This window comes from Vulpes lagopus, chromosome 14 (assembly GCF_018345385.1).
Source record: "Vulpes lagopus strain Blue_001 chromosome 14, ASM1834538v1, whole genome shotgun sequence".
In the NCBI taxonomy this organism is placed as follows: Eukaryota; Metazoa; Chordata; class Mammalia; order Carnivora; family Canidae; genus Vulpes; species Vulpes lagopus.
This window is the reverse complement of record NC_054837.1, coordinates 18806127-18819073: the sequence shown is the minus strand read 5'-3', so window position 1 is coordinate 18819073 and position 12947 is coordinate 18806127. Positions and strand designations below refer to the sequence as shown.

Sequence of the window (12947 nt, the reverse complement as noted above, 5' to 3'; positions counted from 1 at the left end):
TGGTCGTGATAGTCCACCCCCCACTACCAGCCAAGTGCTGGCAGGTCAGTGGGCAATCAGGGCGTCTTCCCCGTGCCCTGACCTTACACCTCCAGTCCAGAGTCCCAGGGTAGAGTCTGGAAACACTAGCACAGTGGGGGTAGGGAAGCTCCCCTTGCACGGTCCCAGGGCCTGGCCAGACACATAGCCATGAACCCATAGAAATGGCTCTTCCAGCCCCAGATGGCCCCTTCAGGGTCTCTGCGGTCCCTGGTCGCAGACAGCACCCCCACACCACAACAGCACTTGGGGAGCAGCTGGGGTGGGGTCAGTTCGCAGCCCCCAAGGCCACTGTCCTGCTTGCGCCCCTCCCAGGAACTGGCCCAGGGCTTACCCGGTCTCTGGAGGGGTGGGCGGCTCCATCTGAGGGGCAGGGCAGGAAGGAGGAAGGGCGGCACGGGGCAGCCCTTCCGGCCCACAATGACTGCCATGGCGACCGCCTGCTGTCTGGGGCCCAAGGACAGCCCAAGGGCATCTGCAGATGACCGGGCTGCAGGGCACTGGGCAAGAAGGACACTGGGCACAAAGGGGCAGGGAGTGAAACTTCAACAATCTTTTATTCCCAAACTCACTGGGGGTTAACCCTTTCCCTGGCTAACAGATCAACAGCATCTCTAAGAGGATCTAGGATGGAAGTGCAGACCTAACAAAGATTGTCTCCCCAACAAAGGATTACAAAATACATATATACATCTGCATAAGTATTCTTAAAACAGCAAAATTCACCAGTGTTGCAGGGGGAAAAAAAATCCCTCCGTGATTTCAGTCAATAAAACAAACAAAAAAAACCCAACAAAAAACAAAACCAAAAACCCAGCATCTGGCAGTCTGTGCAGCCTTAAAAACCCCAACTTAGGACACATCTAGGAGCAAAGCATTTCTTTGCTTAAAAAAATAAAGTTTAAAAATTCCCCCTTCTCTTTCTTCCAGTTCAACTCCCACAGTTGTTCCTAAAAACACGCAGAGAACTATAAAAACAAGCCCCAGGTCACTCCCTTCTGCCGGTCTGTGAGGGCTCTGTGAAGGCTCCCACGGAGGATTAGTCCTCAGGAATTGTCATCCCTAAAGTTCTGAGCACTGGCAAACTCCTCCTGCTTCCTCTAAGGAAGGGCCTGAGGGCCCAGGGAAGAATTGAGGGAACAGTGTTCTTGGCCAAGAACTGGGATCCCAGGTGGGGCAAAGCAGGGGAGGGGAGGCCTTCCTAGATAAACACACTCAGTCACCTTACAATCTAAAGTCTAACCTGCCAGGTAAAAACAAGTCACAGCTGACTGTACCAAAGAGGTGCTTCCATCCTGTCCCCTTTTCCCATACAGGTGACAGAACAAGCCTCAAGTATTTGACCTCTGCTCTCTCCCAGATACTGTGACATCAGGTTTTAGGCTGAAGCCATTTTGCAAAGACAGCCATATGGTCCCAGGGTAGAGCCGTTGCGGCTTCTGTCTGGATAAAGCTGCCACTCCTGGCAAATATTTCGATAGCAGCTTCTAGAAACTGCCCCGGAGACAGCACCTCGCCCCCCAGTTCAGGGTCACAGATCCTTCCAGTTGATGGGCTCCTTGCCAGACTTCTGCAGCAGCTCATTGGTTTTAGAGAAATGTCTACACCCAAAGAACCCTCTGTAGACCGACAACGGGGAGGGGTGCGCAGTCTGCAGCACATGGTGACGTTTCTGAAAGACAAGGAGAGAAGGAATCACGAGTGGCACATTTGGCTCTGAAGCCACCATCTCTGCAACTGCCCAGCGCCCTGATCTTATGATCCAGCAGTCGTGTTGCTAAGGAATACAGTTGCTAAAGGGCCCCATGATGCATACACCTCTACGAAAACACAGGTTTAAGGAGGCCCACGGCAGCATGGCTTATACCAGGTAAAACCTAATATAAATCCAGTGCTGGGACGCCTGGGTGGCTCAGCGGTTGAGCGTCTGCCTTTGGCTCAGGGCATGATCCCAAGGGTCCCAGGATCAAGTCCAATACTGGGCTTCCTGTATGGAGCCTGCTTCTCCCTCTGCCTGTGTCTCTCATGAATAAGTGGATGAAATCTTAAAAAAAATAATAAAAATAAAAATAAATAAATCCAGTGTTATGCCACTAGCTAAAAACATTTTTCTGAACTTCTTACAATGGACCACCACAAGGCTACTAGAAGAGTAAGGCTGAGCTACATATGCTACTAAGGGAAGACCTAAATATATCAACTAGAAGAAAAAGAAAATAGGTAATTGCATATTATTTTTTTTAATATCCAATATGCTATTTATAGTAGTTCCATTAGGGAAAAGAAATAGTGGAAGGTATTTTACTTCCAGCTTTGCATTACTGTGCATCGGCCTGAATTGTCAAGAAAAACAACACTTTGATTTTTTGAATGTCGGCCATAATTTGTGGAGCAGGAAGACTGTGGACAACGTTTGTTTTCTTCTTTCTTCTCTTCTGTATTTAAATAAAAACCATCTCACAACTAATTGTTTTCACAACATCTCTCTGCCTTCAAATAGCTAAGTCCAGGAAGGGGCCATAATGGAAGTCAGGCGGCCCGACGTGCTGAAGAGCCTGGAGTCCAGCTCCCAGAGGCCTGGGTTCCAGTTCTGCCTCTGCCGCCTCCTGCGGCTGCACTTCCTTCTGCTGCTGTGAAAGGGGCAGAAGGGAGCCTTACTTATGGAGACACTGCAGGAGTGAACAATGCCCGTGTGTGTTGTGAGAAGTAACAGGGGTCAAGTGCTTACTAGCATGCCACCTGCCATGCACCTGGGGTGGGGGTGGGGTTGCTGAAACTGTGAGCCATGCTGAGCTTCGAAGGAGGAGTTTAATTGGCCTCTGGAGAGGGGAGCCAGGATGTTCAGAGGCAGGCAGGGAAGTGGGATGTAGAGAAGAGAGGAGCTGTGGCTAAGAAGGCAGACCAGGACCCTGCTAGTGCTCCAGACCCCAGCCCACCTTCCCAAGGCAGGGCCTTAAGGGGGACCGCACTTCCAAGGTCAGGTGAGGGCCTGAATTGAGGCCAAGGCAGCCAGATGAGGAGTCTGAGGCTATGAATGCCTGACTGGGTATGGGGTAGATAGGGCAGACAGGTGGTGAGCAGAGGAAGGGAAAAAGAGGGGTGGGAGGGAGGAAGTTTGTCACAAATGCTATCTGATTTCTGAGTGGACAAATGCATGGTTGTACTTTCTATCCTGGGGGAGTCTACAGAAGCCAGATTGGCAAGGCTGGATGAGCAAAGGAGAACCTACCTTGGAAAACGTGGAATCAGGTGTGCTGAGGGGCCATGGATAAAGAAACAGCTGAATACAGACCTAATGCTCAGGAAAACTACCTGGCTTCTAATCACCAAGCTACTTTTACAACTGCTTCCTATCAAACCAAACCATTTTCAGTAATAAAAATCATACACACACACACACACACACACGGAGTATCAATCTCCCAAAAGCACACAGAAGGGAATCACTTCTACGGACATCTTACCTAGATGATCAGATCTTAGCAGTTAGTTCATTCCCGCCAGATTTTACTTCTACCATTCCCTTCCTCAAAACACCTGAAAACACCTTGTTCGTTCACACAGAAACTTTGTAGAGAGAGCAGCTGCCTCCCCTGATTCACACACTCTACTGCCGTTCACATAAAGATGTGGGGAGGACACGTCAGAAACCAAAAGCCGGTGCCTCCCTGAGCCTGGGAGACAACTAAACAGACAGGACTGGCTGGGAAACTTCTCACCGTGTACCCTAATATCCTATTTTATTTAATTTGTGAACCCACTACCTTAAAAACAAACAAACAAGGGCAGCCCGGGTGGCTCAGCAGTTCAGCGCCGCCTTCAGCCCAGGACGTGATCCTGGAGACCTGGGATCGAGTCCGGCATCAGGCTCCCTGCATGGAGCCTGCTTCTCCCTCTGCCTGGGTCTCGGTATCTCTCTCTCATGAATAAATAAATAAAATCTTTAAAAAAAAAACCCCAAAACACTAAGATAAAAACCAATTCCATCCTAGAGAAAATGGAGAAGTGGACAATAAGGGTCAAGTGGGGGATCCCTGGGTGGTGCAGTGGTTTGGTGCATGCCTTTGGCCCAGGGCGTGATCCTGGAGACCCGGGATTGAATCCCACGTCAGGCTTCTGGTGCATGGAGCCTGCTTCTCCCTCTGCCTGTGTCTCTGCCTCTCTCTCTCTCTCTGTGACTGTCATAAATAATTAAAACTCTAAAAAAAAAAAAAAAAAAAATAAGGGTCAAGTGGACAGACTTGGGACTGGGTTGCAGGCATGGAACCTGGACATACTCCTGGCCCTGGGGTGGGCTACGCAGGCACACCCCCGGCAGGACCCTAGGTGAGCAATGTGAGCAGGCTGCTGCTCTGCACACTCCCATGCAGGTTCTTATCTCTGCCCCGCCACACGCTACAACTTAATTGATACTTTAATTGTTAAACGAGATTCTGTAGGAAAAGTGCTACCTGGGCATTCTCGACACACCAGCTACTTCCTGCCAACACACAAGCTACTGTCACCTCACTTAACTCCTTTACTTCACTCACTGCAATGAATCCTGTGTCCTCCAGCAGCCCAGGCCAAGGCTTGACTTTGATGCCTGCCTCCCACCACCTCCCCCACTGTTCCTCCACCACGCTGTCCTCCATTCCAACCATCAACTCCACAGTCTGTCACAGCCTGGAGAGAAGAGACAGTGTCAACGGTGAGCAGCAGGACTGGGATATTCTCAGGAGGTAAGGGGACAGGATTTGCTGGCAGAGTAGGCTTAAGAGGAGAAGAGAAAGGAGAGGATTCAAGGATGGCTTCTGGTTTTTAATCTCAGCACCAGGCATGTGGGTCAACGGAGGAGCAGGGAAGGAGCATGTCAGGGGAGACAGAGGGAGGGTGGGTTGAGGAGGTAGGGTACTTGCCTTACTCATTACTTACCGCATCATTTGTTAAATGAATGATACCTGTATCGTTCTATGTATCTGGCAAGTATATGCCTATTGTATACTAACTCTCAGAAGTTGGCCCTTTGCTTTCCTCAAACACAACTAGTTAGTTGTTCCTATAATTTGTCTGAATTTTGCTTAATTTTCAATGGGAAACCTAACCCTAACTAAAAGCCTTTAGGGAAAATAAACTTCACCTTGTGACATGGGTTTTCCAGGACTACAAAGCAGGGATTCCTAAGATTTTCTAAACAGGTTTGAAGTATTTAAAAAACAAAACAACCATACCCTATCGATGGCACTGCCTTTCTTCTGAGCGTAAGAGCCCCAGAGCAAGAAGACAAGGCCACTGGAGTTCTGATTTAGCCAGGACACTACCGCATCAGTAAATTGTTCCCATCCTCTCTCCTTATGAGAATTAGCCTGATGTGCCCGGACGGTGAGGACAGCGTTGAGTAAGAGAACACCTATGGACACACCAAAGAAATAAAATGAGTCAAAGGGAGAGAAAGAGAGAGAGAGAGAGAGAGAGAGACATATACCAGTGAGTCCAGACACCCAACAACAGGGGCTATGCCCACGAAACCATTCCCATGCTCCCATGCCAGAATCCAGTATGCAGCCCTCTGAAATCAGCCTCCAAAGAGAGCATTACAACATGACTGGCAGGTGCCTCTAAGGCAAGATCAAAGAGCGTTTTATTTTTCCCTCTGCCGATCTCACCATCTTCAGAGTTTATAACATTGACTTCACCTCACATCTGTCATCAGTTGTTTAAAAAACACATTCCATGGGGCGCCTGTGTGGCCCAGTTGGTTAAGCATCCAACTCTTGATTTCGGCTCAGGTCATGATCTTGGTGTTTTAAGATCCCTGCATTGGGATCCATGCTCAGTGGTTTCCTTGAGATTCTTGCTCTACCTCTCCCCATGTTCACACTTCTCTCTCTCAAAATAAATAAAATCTCAAAAAAATATATACATATATATATATCCTAAATGACATTCAGTAACCCCAGAAGGTAACAAAAGGAGGCTGACACATTTCACTGAAACAAAACTCCAACTGTAAGAAACCAGATGGTAAACGTTCTTTCCTTATCCTGATTATAGTTTATTTGTTAAAAGAAAAAAAGACCTGTAAATAGGTATTAAATACAAAAAACCCACAACCCTAGGGACACCTGGGTGGCTCAGCAGTTTAGCACCTGCCTTTGGCCCAGGGCAGGATCCTGGAGTCCTGGGATCGAGTCCCACATCGGACTTCCTGCATGGAGCCTACTTCTCCCTCTGCCTGTGTCTCTGCCTCTGTGTGTCTCTCACGAATAAATAAAATCTTAAAAAAACAAAAAACAAAAAACCCAAAACCACAACCCTGTTTGAAATGGCAAAGGTGGGCAGCCCGGGTGGCTCAGTGGTTTAGCGCCACCTTCAGCCCAGGGCATGACCCTGGAGACCTGGGATCGAGTCCTACATCGGGCTCCCCGCGAGGAGCCTGCTTCTCCCTCTGCCTGTGTCTCTGCCTCTCTTTCTCTCTGTGTCTCTCATGAATGAATAAATAAATAAAATAAAATCTTAAAAAAAAAAAATGAAGAAATCCTAAAAAAAGAAATGGCAAAGGTGAGGCCACTTCCTAAGTGGTCAAAGTTAGCAAATAAGTTTAAAATATTAATACCAATATTAACTGGTGCCTGGTCGGCTCAGAGGGGATGTGATTCTTTTTTTTTTTTTTAAGATTTTATTTATTTATTCATGAGAGACACACACACACACACACACACACACAGAGAGAGAGAGAGAGAGAGAGAGAGAGAGAGAGGCAGAGACACAGGCAGAGGGAGAAGCAGGCTCCATGCAAGGAGCCTAATGTGGGACTCGATCCCGGGTCTCCAGGATCACACCCTGGGCTGCAGGTGGCACTAAGCCACTACACCACCGGGGCTGCCTGGGGATGTGATTCTTGATCTGAGTCATGAGTTTGAGTCCCACGATGGGCACAAAGATTACTTAAAGATAATAAACTTATAAATAAATAATAACAAGGAACAAATTTTTCTCTCTTGATGTATGATTCAAATATGAAAGAACACATTGGCTGAAAGATGAAAAGGGGGATTAGTTTTTTTTGACACCTACAAGTACAGCCATTTTATGCAAGCGTTCAGGCTCTTCAAGTTCTCTTAGAAACATAAGCCAGCAGGACAGAAGAAAAAGGTGTGCTGAAATCCATCCAAAGCACATCTAACAGTGGTTGGCTCACCTTGCTTGGCCCACCCAGATAAATCTCCGTGACCAGGATGAACGAAACCATCAATGTCTGTAGACAGCTCTTTATAAATGTTTTCCAAACTGAAAGCAAGCCGGGAGAGAAAGAACAGGATCTTGAGCACAGCTGTGAAAATTCAGTAGGCGAACAACACACAGGTGGATCACAGCCTGTGCCACCAGCCCATGGAGGGGAGAGCGGATAGAACCTTGAGGATTCACGAGGAAGCACCACCATCCCTTCGGACAGGTAACCTTGCCAAAGAATGTTCTTTGGTCTAGGCTTAGATTGAAGCGACAGCGCACTTTGGAAGATTTAAGTACATCAGCCTGGGAGTTGCTACATCTCAATTAATACTTATAATTTGATATTTTATGTATTTGTTATATTCGCATACATTATGTGTAAAACTCCCCAAAGCTGTGTATTTTAACCAGGGGTGATTTTGCTCCCTTTGGGATTTGGGGCAATGTCTAAAGACATTCTTTATTGCCATTTTACTAGTGTTCTCTAATTCGGCAGGGGTGAGGTGGGGGGCATGTTGCCAGCACCTAGTGGGTAGAGGCCAGGGGTGCTGCTCAACATCCTACAGTGCACACAACAAAACCTCTTTTGCACAAAGACCCAATCCCTGACGTCAATTGTATCAAGATAGAGAAAGCCTGGTCCAAAGGCTACTGAAGCTCCCCCAGGAGGCATACCTAGAATCTGCAAAGTACACATTTCAAAGTAATCACACTTGGACCCAAACCATCTGTCAAGCAATCCTACCTGGGTGGAGGTGGAACAGGTCTTTGAACACTAAAGCAGAGCCCATGGGCTTGGTTGGGTCCATGATATGGATCCTGTCCCAAGATGACAACCTTCACCTGTGAATATAGGTGGCAAGAAATTAAATACTGTCGCATGGGCAGTTTAAAGGAACACCTAGCAGATAACCTCTACACAGAACCTCGATGATGAGAAAGGCAATTCCTCTTCCTCCTGACCCAAACTAAGAACCCCCAGAAGGGAGTAGGTGACCTGGCACCATTACTTTCCACTATCAAATTATCCTTCATTCCATTTCCCTGATACACGCCCCGCCCCTCCCCTCCACTACTTCTCTGAGGCAGATGTGTGAAAACAAGTCCATCTCCTTAATTTTTCAAATTACAAAAATATGCCCTTGGCACATGTACAACCATCCAGAAATGCACAAAGTGGCTCCTTATCTCCCACTTATCTCTATCCCCTGATTCAACCCTGTAAAGTTAGCTATGTAAATCAGGATGAGGATACTCATCACCCCACATTTTTCGGTTTCTCACATCATGCATTTTAGGTATCTTTCAATGCCCAAAGCACTCAGTCACTGACAGGGAGTTGGCTTGTTTCCTATTTTTTCCTTCACAAAAACATAATAGATATGTTATTATCTTTACGTCCTGTTTTTTTGGGGGGGAGGGGGAGGGAACAGATTCAGAATAACAGAGGTGCAGGTCCAAGGACATGTGTACTTAAAATTTTCATCATAGACCTGTACTAATTTGCTTTTCAGGGAGTTGAAGTTATTCAAGGTCTCTACCAGCAACATAATGAAGATACCAGTCCCCCCATATTCTCTGAGGGATGAAACAAGAAGACAATGAGGTCAAAGGGCCATGGGGAATGTGGCAACGTGCAATGAACAGTAATGAGATCAAGGTCACGGGCGGTGTTAAAATACAGCTAGTCCTTTTGATCAGTTACCTGCCCACCTCTTCTGCATTCTCCTGCTTCTGCCTATGGTGTTCCTTCTCAGAATCTTTTCCCGTGGCTAAAATACATTACTACATCCTTCAAAACCCAACCTTCAGACATCAGGAAACTTTAGTGGGTCTCCCTGTTCCTGCCACTGGTGTGTACACTGTCCTCAGCATTCTCCCCTCATGAAGCGGCCTGTCCCAGCAGTAAAGTTTTTTGAGTTCTGTTCCTGAATAAGGGCTGACTCTGAAGGAGCCACTTACCCTCCCCAACCTTCCATATCCTCCCTTGCAAAGAGAATTGGCTGGGCCATCTGATCCTCAGACCTTTCATGTTCTATTAGGACTCCTTGTTGACACTGGTCATTGGTATTCAAAAAAGGACCCACGACTCAAAACAAGGCACAAACTAGTACTGAATTTAAAAGGACTTAGTTTCTTTAACTTTATAAAGCCAAGGGCTAAATTCAAAGCTCTTGCTCTAAAGTGAAAAACTGTCAAGTCTGCTAAATATTAGGTGTGGCAGCCTTATCCACATGGGTCATTCACCTATTTCACTTCTATTTAGTTTAATAGGCACAGTATGAAATCACAGGATTCTTGACCTCGACTTATAAAATGCGGGAGAAGGAAAAGGATAAGAACAAGATATGAAATCTGCAGCATAAGCAGACACTAAACGTATTGGGCAAGAAAACCAAATCAGAAAAGAAATGGAGAACACACTTCACAAAGGAGGTGCTATAGATGATCTAGTTGGTTTTTCAAAACACAGGAAAAAGTATTATCATACTGTCCAACTCTGAAGTAGGAGAGCTGGGGGTGAAAGGGAAGCTGGAAAGTAGCACATGGTTTTCATGTTCAGCTTCCCCAGTTCCTACAGTGTAAAGCCAGAAACAAGCTTCTGAGCAGGAAAGACTGAAGGGACCAGAGCAGCCAGCCAGGAGCTGTTGTATAGAATGAACGAGAGCAAAGGGATCTGTTAAAAGAAAAACAAAACCCTTTGTACCAGAAGTCAAGAGCTTGAAAGCATCAACTATAAAAGACAACACGGTCAGATAGTAAGACCACCAAGCTGCAAGTCAAAGTGGAGGGTGCACTCTAACAAGCTGCAAAAAACCTCAACCCTTCGTGCCTGTTTCCTCACCATCACCACCAGAATAGGACAATAACATTGGCATGGGGTCAGTATCAGGATTGAACACAAAACACTAGAGCATACAGACACAGGTCTGTGTACAAATTTTTTTCTGCTAGGTTGACAGCACATAGTCTAAGTTAGAAAAGTAACAGACCAAAATGTACCCAGCCAGACCCCACAATTTCAGTATTTTATTTATTATTCCATCATGGGCAGGCACTTACCTCCAGTGTCCTTAATTAACAAATACTAGCTGACCCCCCCCCAACCTCTTTTTGCCAAAACTCAGCAACAACCTGTACTTACATGTCTTATGTCACACATTTGGGTCCAGGTAAAGACTTGGTGTGGGGGTGGATACACAGTGTAATGTTTTCTTTCTTCCGCAACAAAGCCCATTAGCTAATGTAAAGACAAATTAAGATTTAAAACCAGATTCTCATCGGAAAGCGTTAAGGATTCAACAAGGAAGTTTCCAACGTAAGCTAACTAAGGCATTATCTAGCTCTTTGCCCTGTTTTACACCCAAATTCTTGTGAAAAACAAAAACTGTGCTTGCAGATCACCAAAGATGTGCCTCCACTTCCATGCCCCTCCCCTTTGTTTCGACTGGCCTCGGGGCGTTGACTTCCTATTAGTACTAGGCCCCACCCTCTTTTTTGTAGAAGCTGAACCAGGTCTCTCACAGTCTGGTTTGTGGTTTTTACCGTGCAGCTGTTTCCTGGAGAGCAGACCCACTGAAGGCTTTACGAAACTCCATACCACCACTTTTTTTTTTTTTTTTAAAGATTTCAGGGATCCCTGGGTGGATCGGCGGTTTGGCGCCTGCCTTTGGCCCGGGGCGTGATCCTGGAGTCCCAGGATCGGGTCCCATGTCGGGCTCCCTGCATGGAGCCTGCTTCTCCCTCTGCCTGGGTCTCCGCCTCTCTCGCTCTCTCTCTGTCTCTCGTGAATAAGTAAATAAAATCTTTAAAAATTTCACTTATCTATTCACGAGAGACAGAGCGAGAGAGGCGGAGACCCCGGCGGAGGGAGAAGCGCGCTCCCCGCGGGGACCCCGAGGCCCCGCCGAGCTTACCTTTATGAAGTACGGCTTCCCGAACTCTGCGCTGAGCGGCTTCTTCCAACTCTCACCAAAACCCACAGGCACGTTGCGGGCCGCGAGCCTAAGCAGGGCGGCGGCCTTGTTCCTCTGGATGCGGACCAGCTGCTCGGGGCTCAGCGGCGAGGAGGGCGGCGTGCCGGGGTCCTCCTGCCCGGCCCGGGCCTTCTTGGCGGGGCTGGCCTGCAAGTGGACCCCGCACAGGCGGGTCAGGAGCTGCGACCGGCCGCGCCCCCATCCCCACAGCGCCCGTCGGAGCACGCCCATGCGCGGGGCAGGCCGCCGCCCCCACTTCGGAGCTCGTTTCTAAAACGCGGCGGGGAGAGGGGCGGCGGGGAGCGAGGCCGGCGGCAGAGCCCGCGAGCAGGCAGGCCTGACCCCCGGGCGCCCCGCCCCGCCCCGCCCGCCGCGTCCCCACGTGGTCTTTTCGCGGCAAAAAGAATCCCCCGGGAGTCCCGCCCCCTCCCCTCTCCGATTGGGCGGCGGGCCGAAAGGGGCGGAGCCCTCGCCTCTGACTGGCGCCGCGGGCCCCGAGGCCCGTCTCCATTGGCTGGCCCCTCAGAATGGCCGCCGACGGGGAACTGCACGGGCTGTTTTGAACACGTGCAGTCGGCTCTGAACACCGGGACCCAGCTCGCGGGGTGGGCGGCGCGTCCCTGCAGCCCCTGGGCCGAGCGGGGCCCGCCGCCCTCCCCGCGTCCCCCGCCGCCGGCGCCCGGCCCCTGCCGCGCCTCACCGCTGCATCCCCGCTCTCCTCGGCGGCCGCCGCCACGCCGGTCCCCGGGTCGGCCGGCTCAGGGCTGCGGGCACGTCGCTTCCCGGCGGGGGTCGGGGAGAAGAAGGAGTAGAGTGTCTTCTGGCCGATCATCCCGGAGCCGAAGAGCGCGGACGCGCGCCGCCCGGGGACCCGCGGTGTGTGCCGGCGGCGGAGGTCCGAAATTGGCGCCAAACCGCCCGCGCATGCTCGGACCCGGGGCTGGGCGGGGGGCGGCGGGGGCTAGTGCGCATGTGTCGGAGGGGGACGAGGTGGGGCTTGGGAGCCTCGGGCGGTAGGCGGGGTCCTTGGGTGCGTGGGCCCCCGCGCTCCCGCCTCCCTGGGGTGTGTTCGGCCCTCGCCCCTCTCCCTGGGGGCAGGGGGTTGTAGGGGCAGTGCGGTTAGCATTAAGACAGTCGATTGTTTTGCTCTTAGGTGTAGGTCCAGGTCCAGCTTTCACAGTAAACTAGGGCCAGGTGGGGTCCTGCGTGCTGCGTAACCTCGAAGGTTTGGGGGAGACTTTAACCGAGGTCCCCAGGATTAAACTAAAACTGTGCATCCTCTACGAGGCACCGCCGTGTACTCCCCAGCCATTCTCGGCCCCGAGCTCCCTCCCTACATCCAGACCCTCCTGGGGGTCCTCTGGGTCCTAGCTGCAAAACAAATCCCAAATTCCACAGCAGCTCTTCAAGCCCCGGCAACAATCCCTGGCTGCCCTCCCCTTTCTTAGGACAGCGATCTTTTCGAGATGTAAATTAATCGTGGTCATCCCCGGGTTAGCCAAATTTGTTTTAGAATAAACCTCAGCTGCTTAGGCTGCTGGCAGAGCTGTTTCCCTCTAACCCAGCCCCTATTACCGTGAGGTGACTCAGTCTGGCTCTCAGCACTGGACATATCCAGCTTGTCCCTTGTGCGGCCTGAACACTCTTGCACACGGTGTCTCCCCACCTGGTAAGCCTTGGGTCTCACCTCCTTGGAAAGGCCGTCTCTTGACCCCGCAC

General features: G+C 49.7%; 1 protein-coding gene across 2 annotated transcripts; it reads right to left on the bottom strand.

Moving 5' to 3' along the window:
- Positions 1-577: 577 nt before the first annotated feature.
- On the bottom strand, positions 578-12088 carry UNG (uracil DNA glycosylase). Of its 2 annotated transcripts, none has more exons than XM_041729471.1 (7): positions 11929-12088; positions 11169-11375; positions 10397-10492; positions 7997-8094; positions 7220-7308; positions 5250-5428; positions 578-1711 (listed from the first exon to the last, which is right to left on the bottom strand). In XM_041729471.1, exons 1-7 carry the CDS (start codon positions 12058-12060, stop codon positions 1571-1573), a joined length of 942 nt encoding a protein of 313 aa, XP_041585405.1. In that variant the 5' UTR covers positions 12061-12088; the 3' UTR covers positions 578-1570. The 2 variants fall into 2 exon arrangements, with proteins under 2 accessions (XP_041585405.1, XP_041585404.1); XM_041729470.1 differs by lacking the exon at positions 11929-12088 and adding an exon at positions 4572-4704 and having other exon boundaries at positions 11169-11602.
- Positions 12089-12947: the final 859 nt, after the last annotated feature.

What these genes read in the sequence shown, in the direction of transcription:
- UNG (XM_041729470.1), bottom strand. Translation starts at nt 11,459, where the DNA reads ATGGGCGTGCTCCGACGGGCGCTGTGGGGATGGGGGCGCGGCCGGTCG. An exon ending in GGAAGCCGTACTTCATAAAG is followed by an intron (nt 10,493 to 11,168) that starts GTAAGCTCGGCG and finishes TCTTTACATTAG; the next exon opens with CTAATGGGCTTTGTTGCGGA. An exon ending in AGGACACAGGATTCATTGCA is followed by an intron (nt 1,712 to 4,571) that starts GTGAGTGAAGTA and finishes CTTGTCTTTCAG; the next exon opens with AAACGTCACCATGTGCTGCA.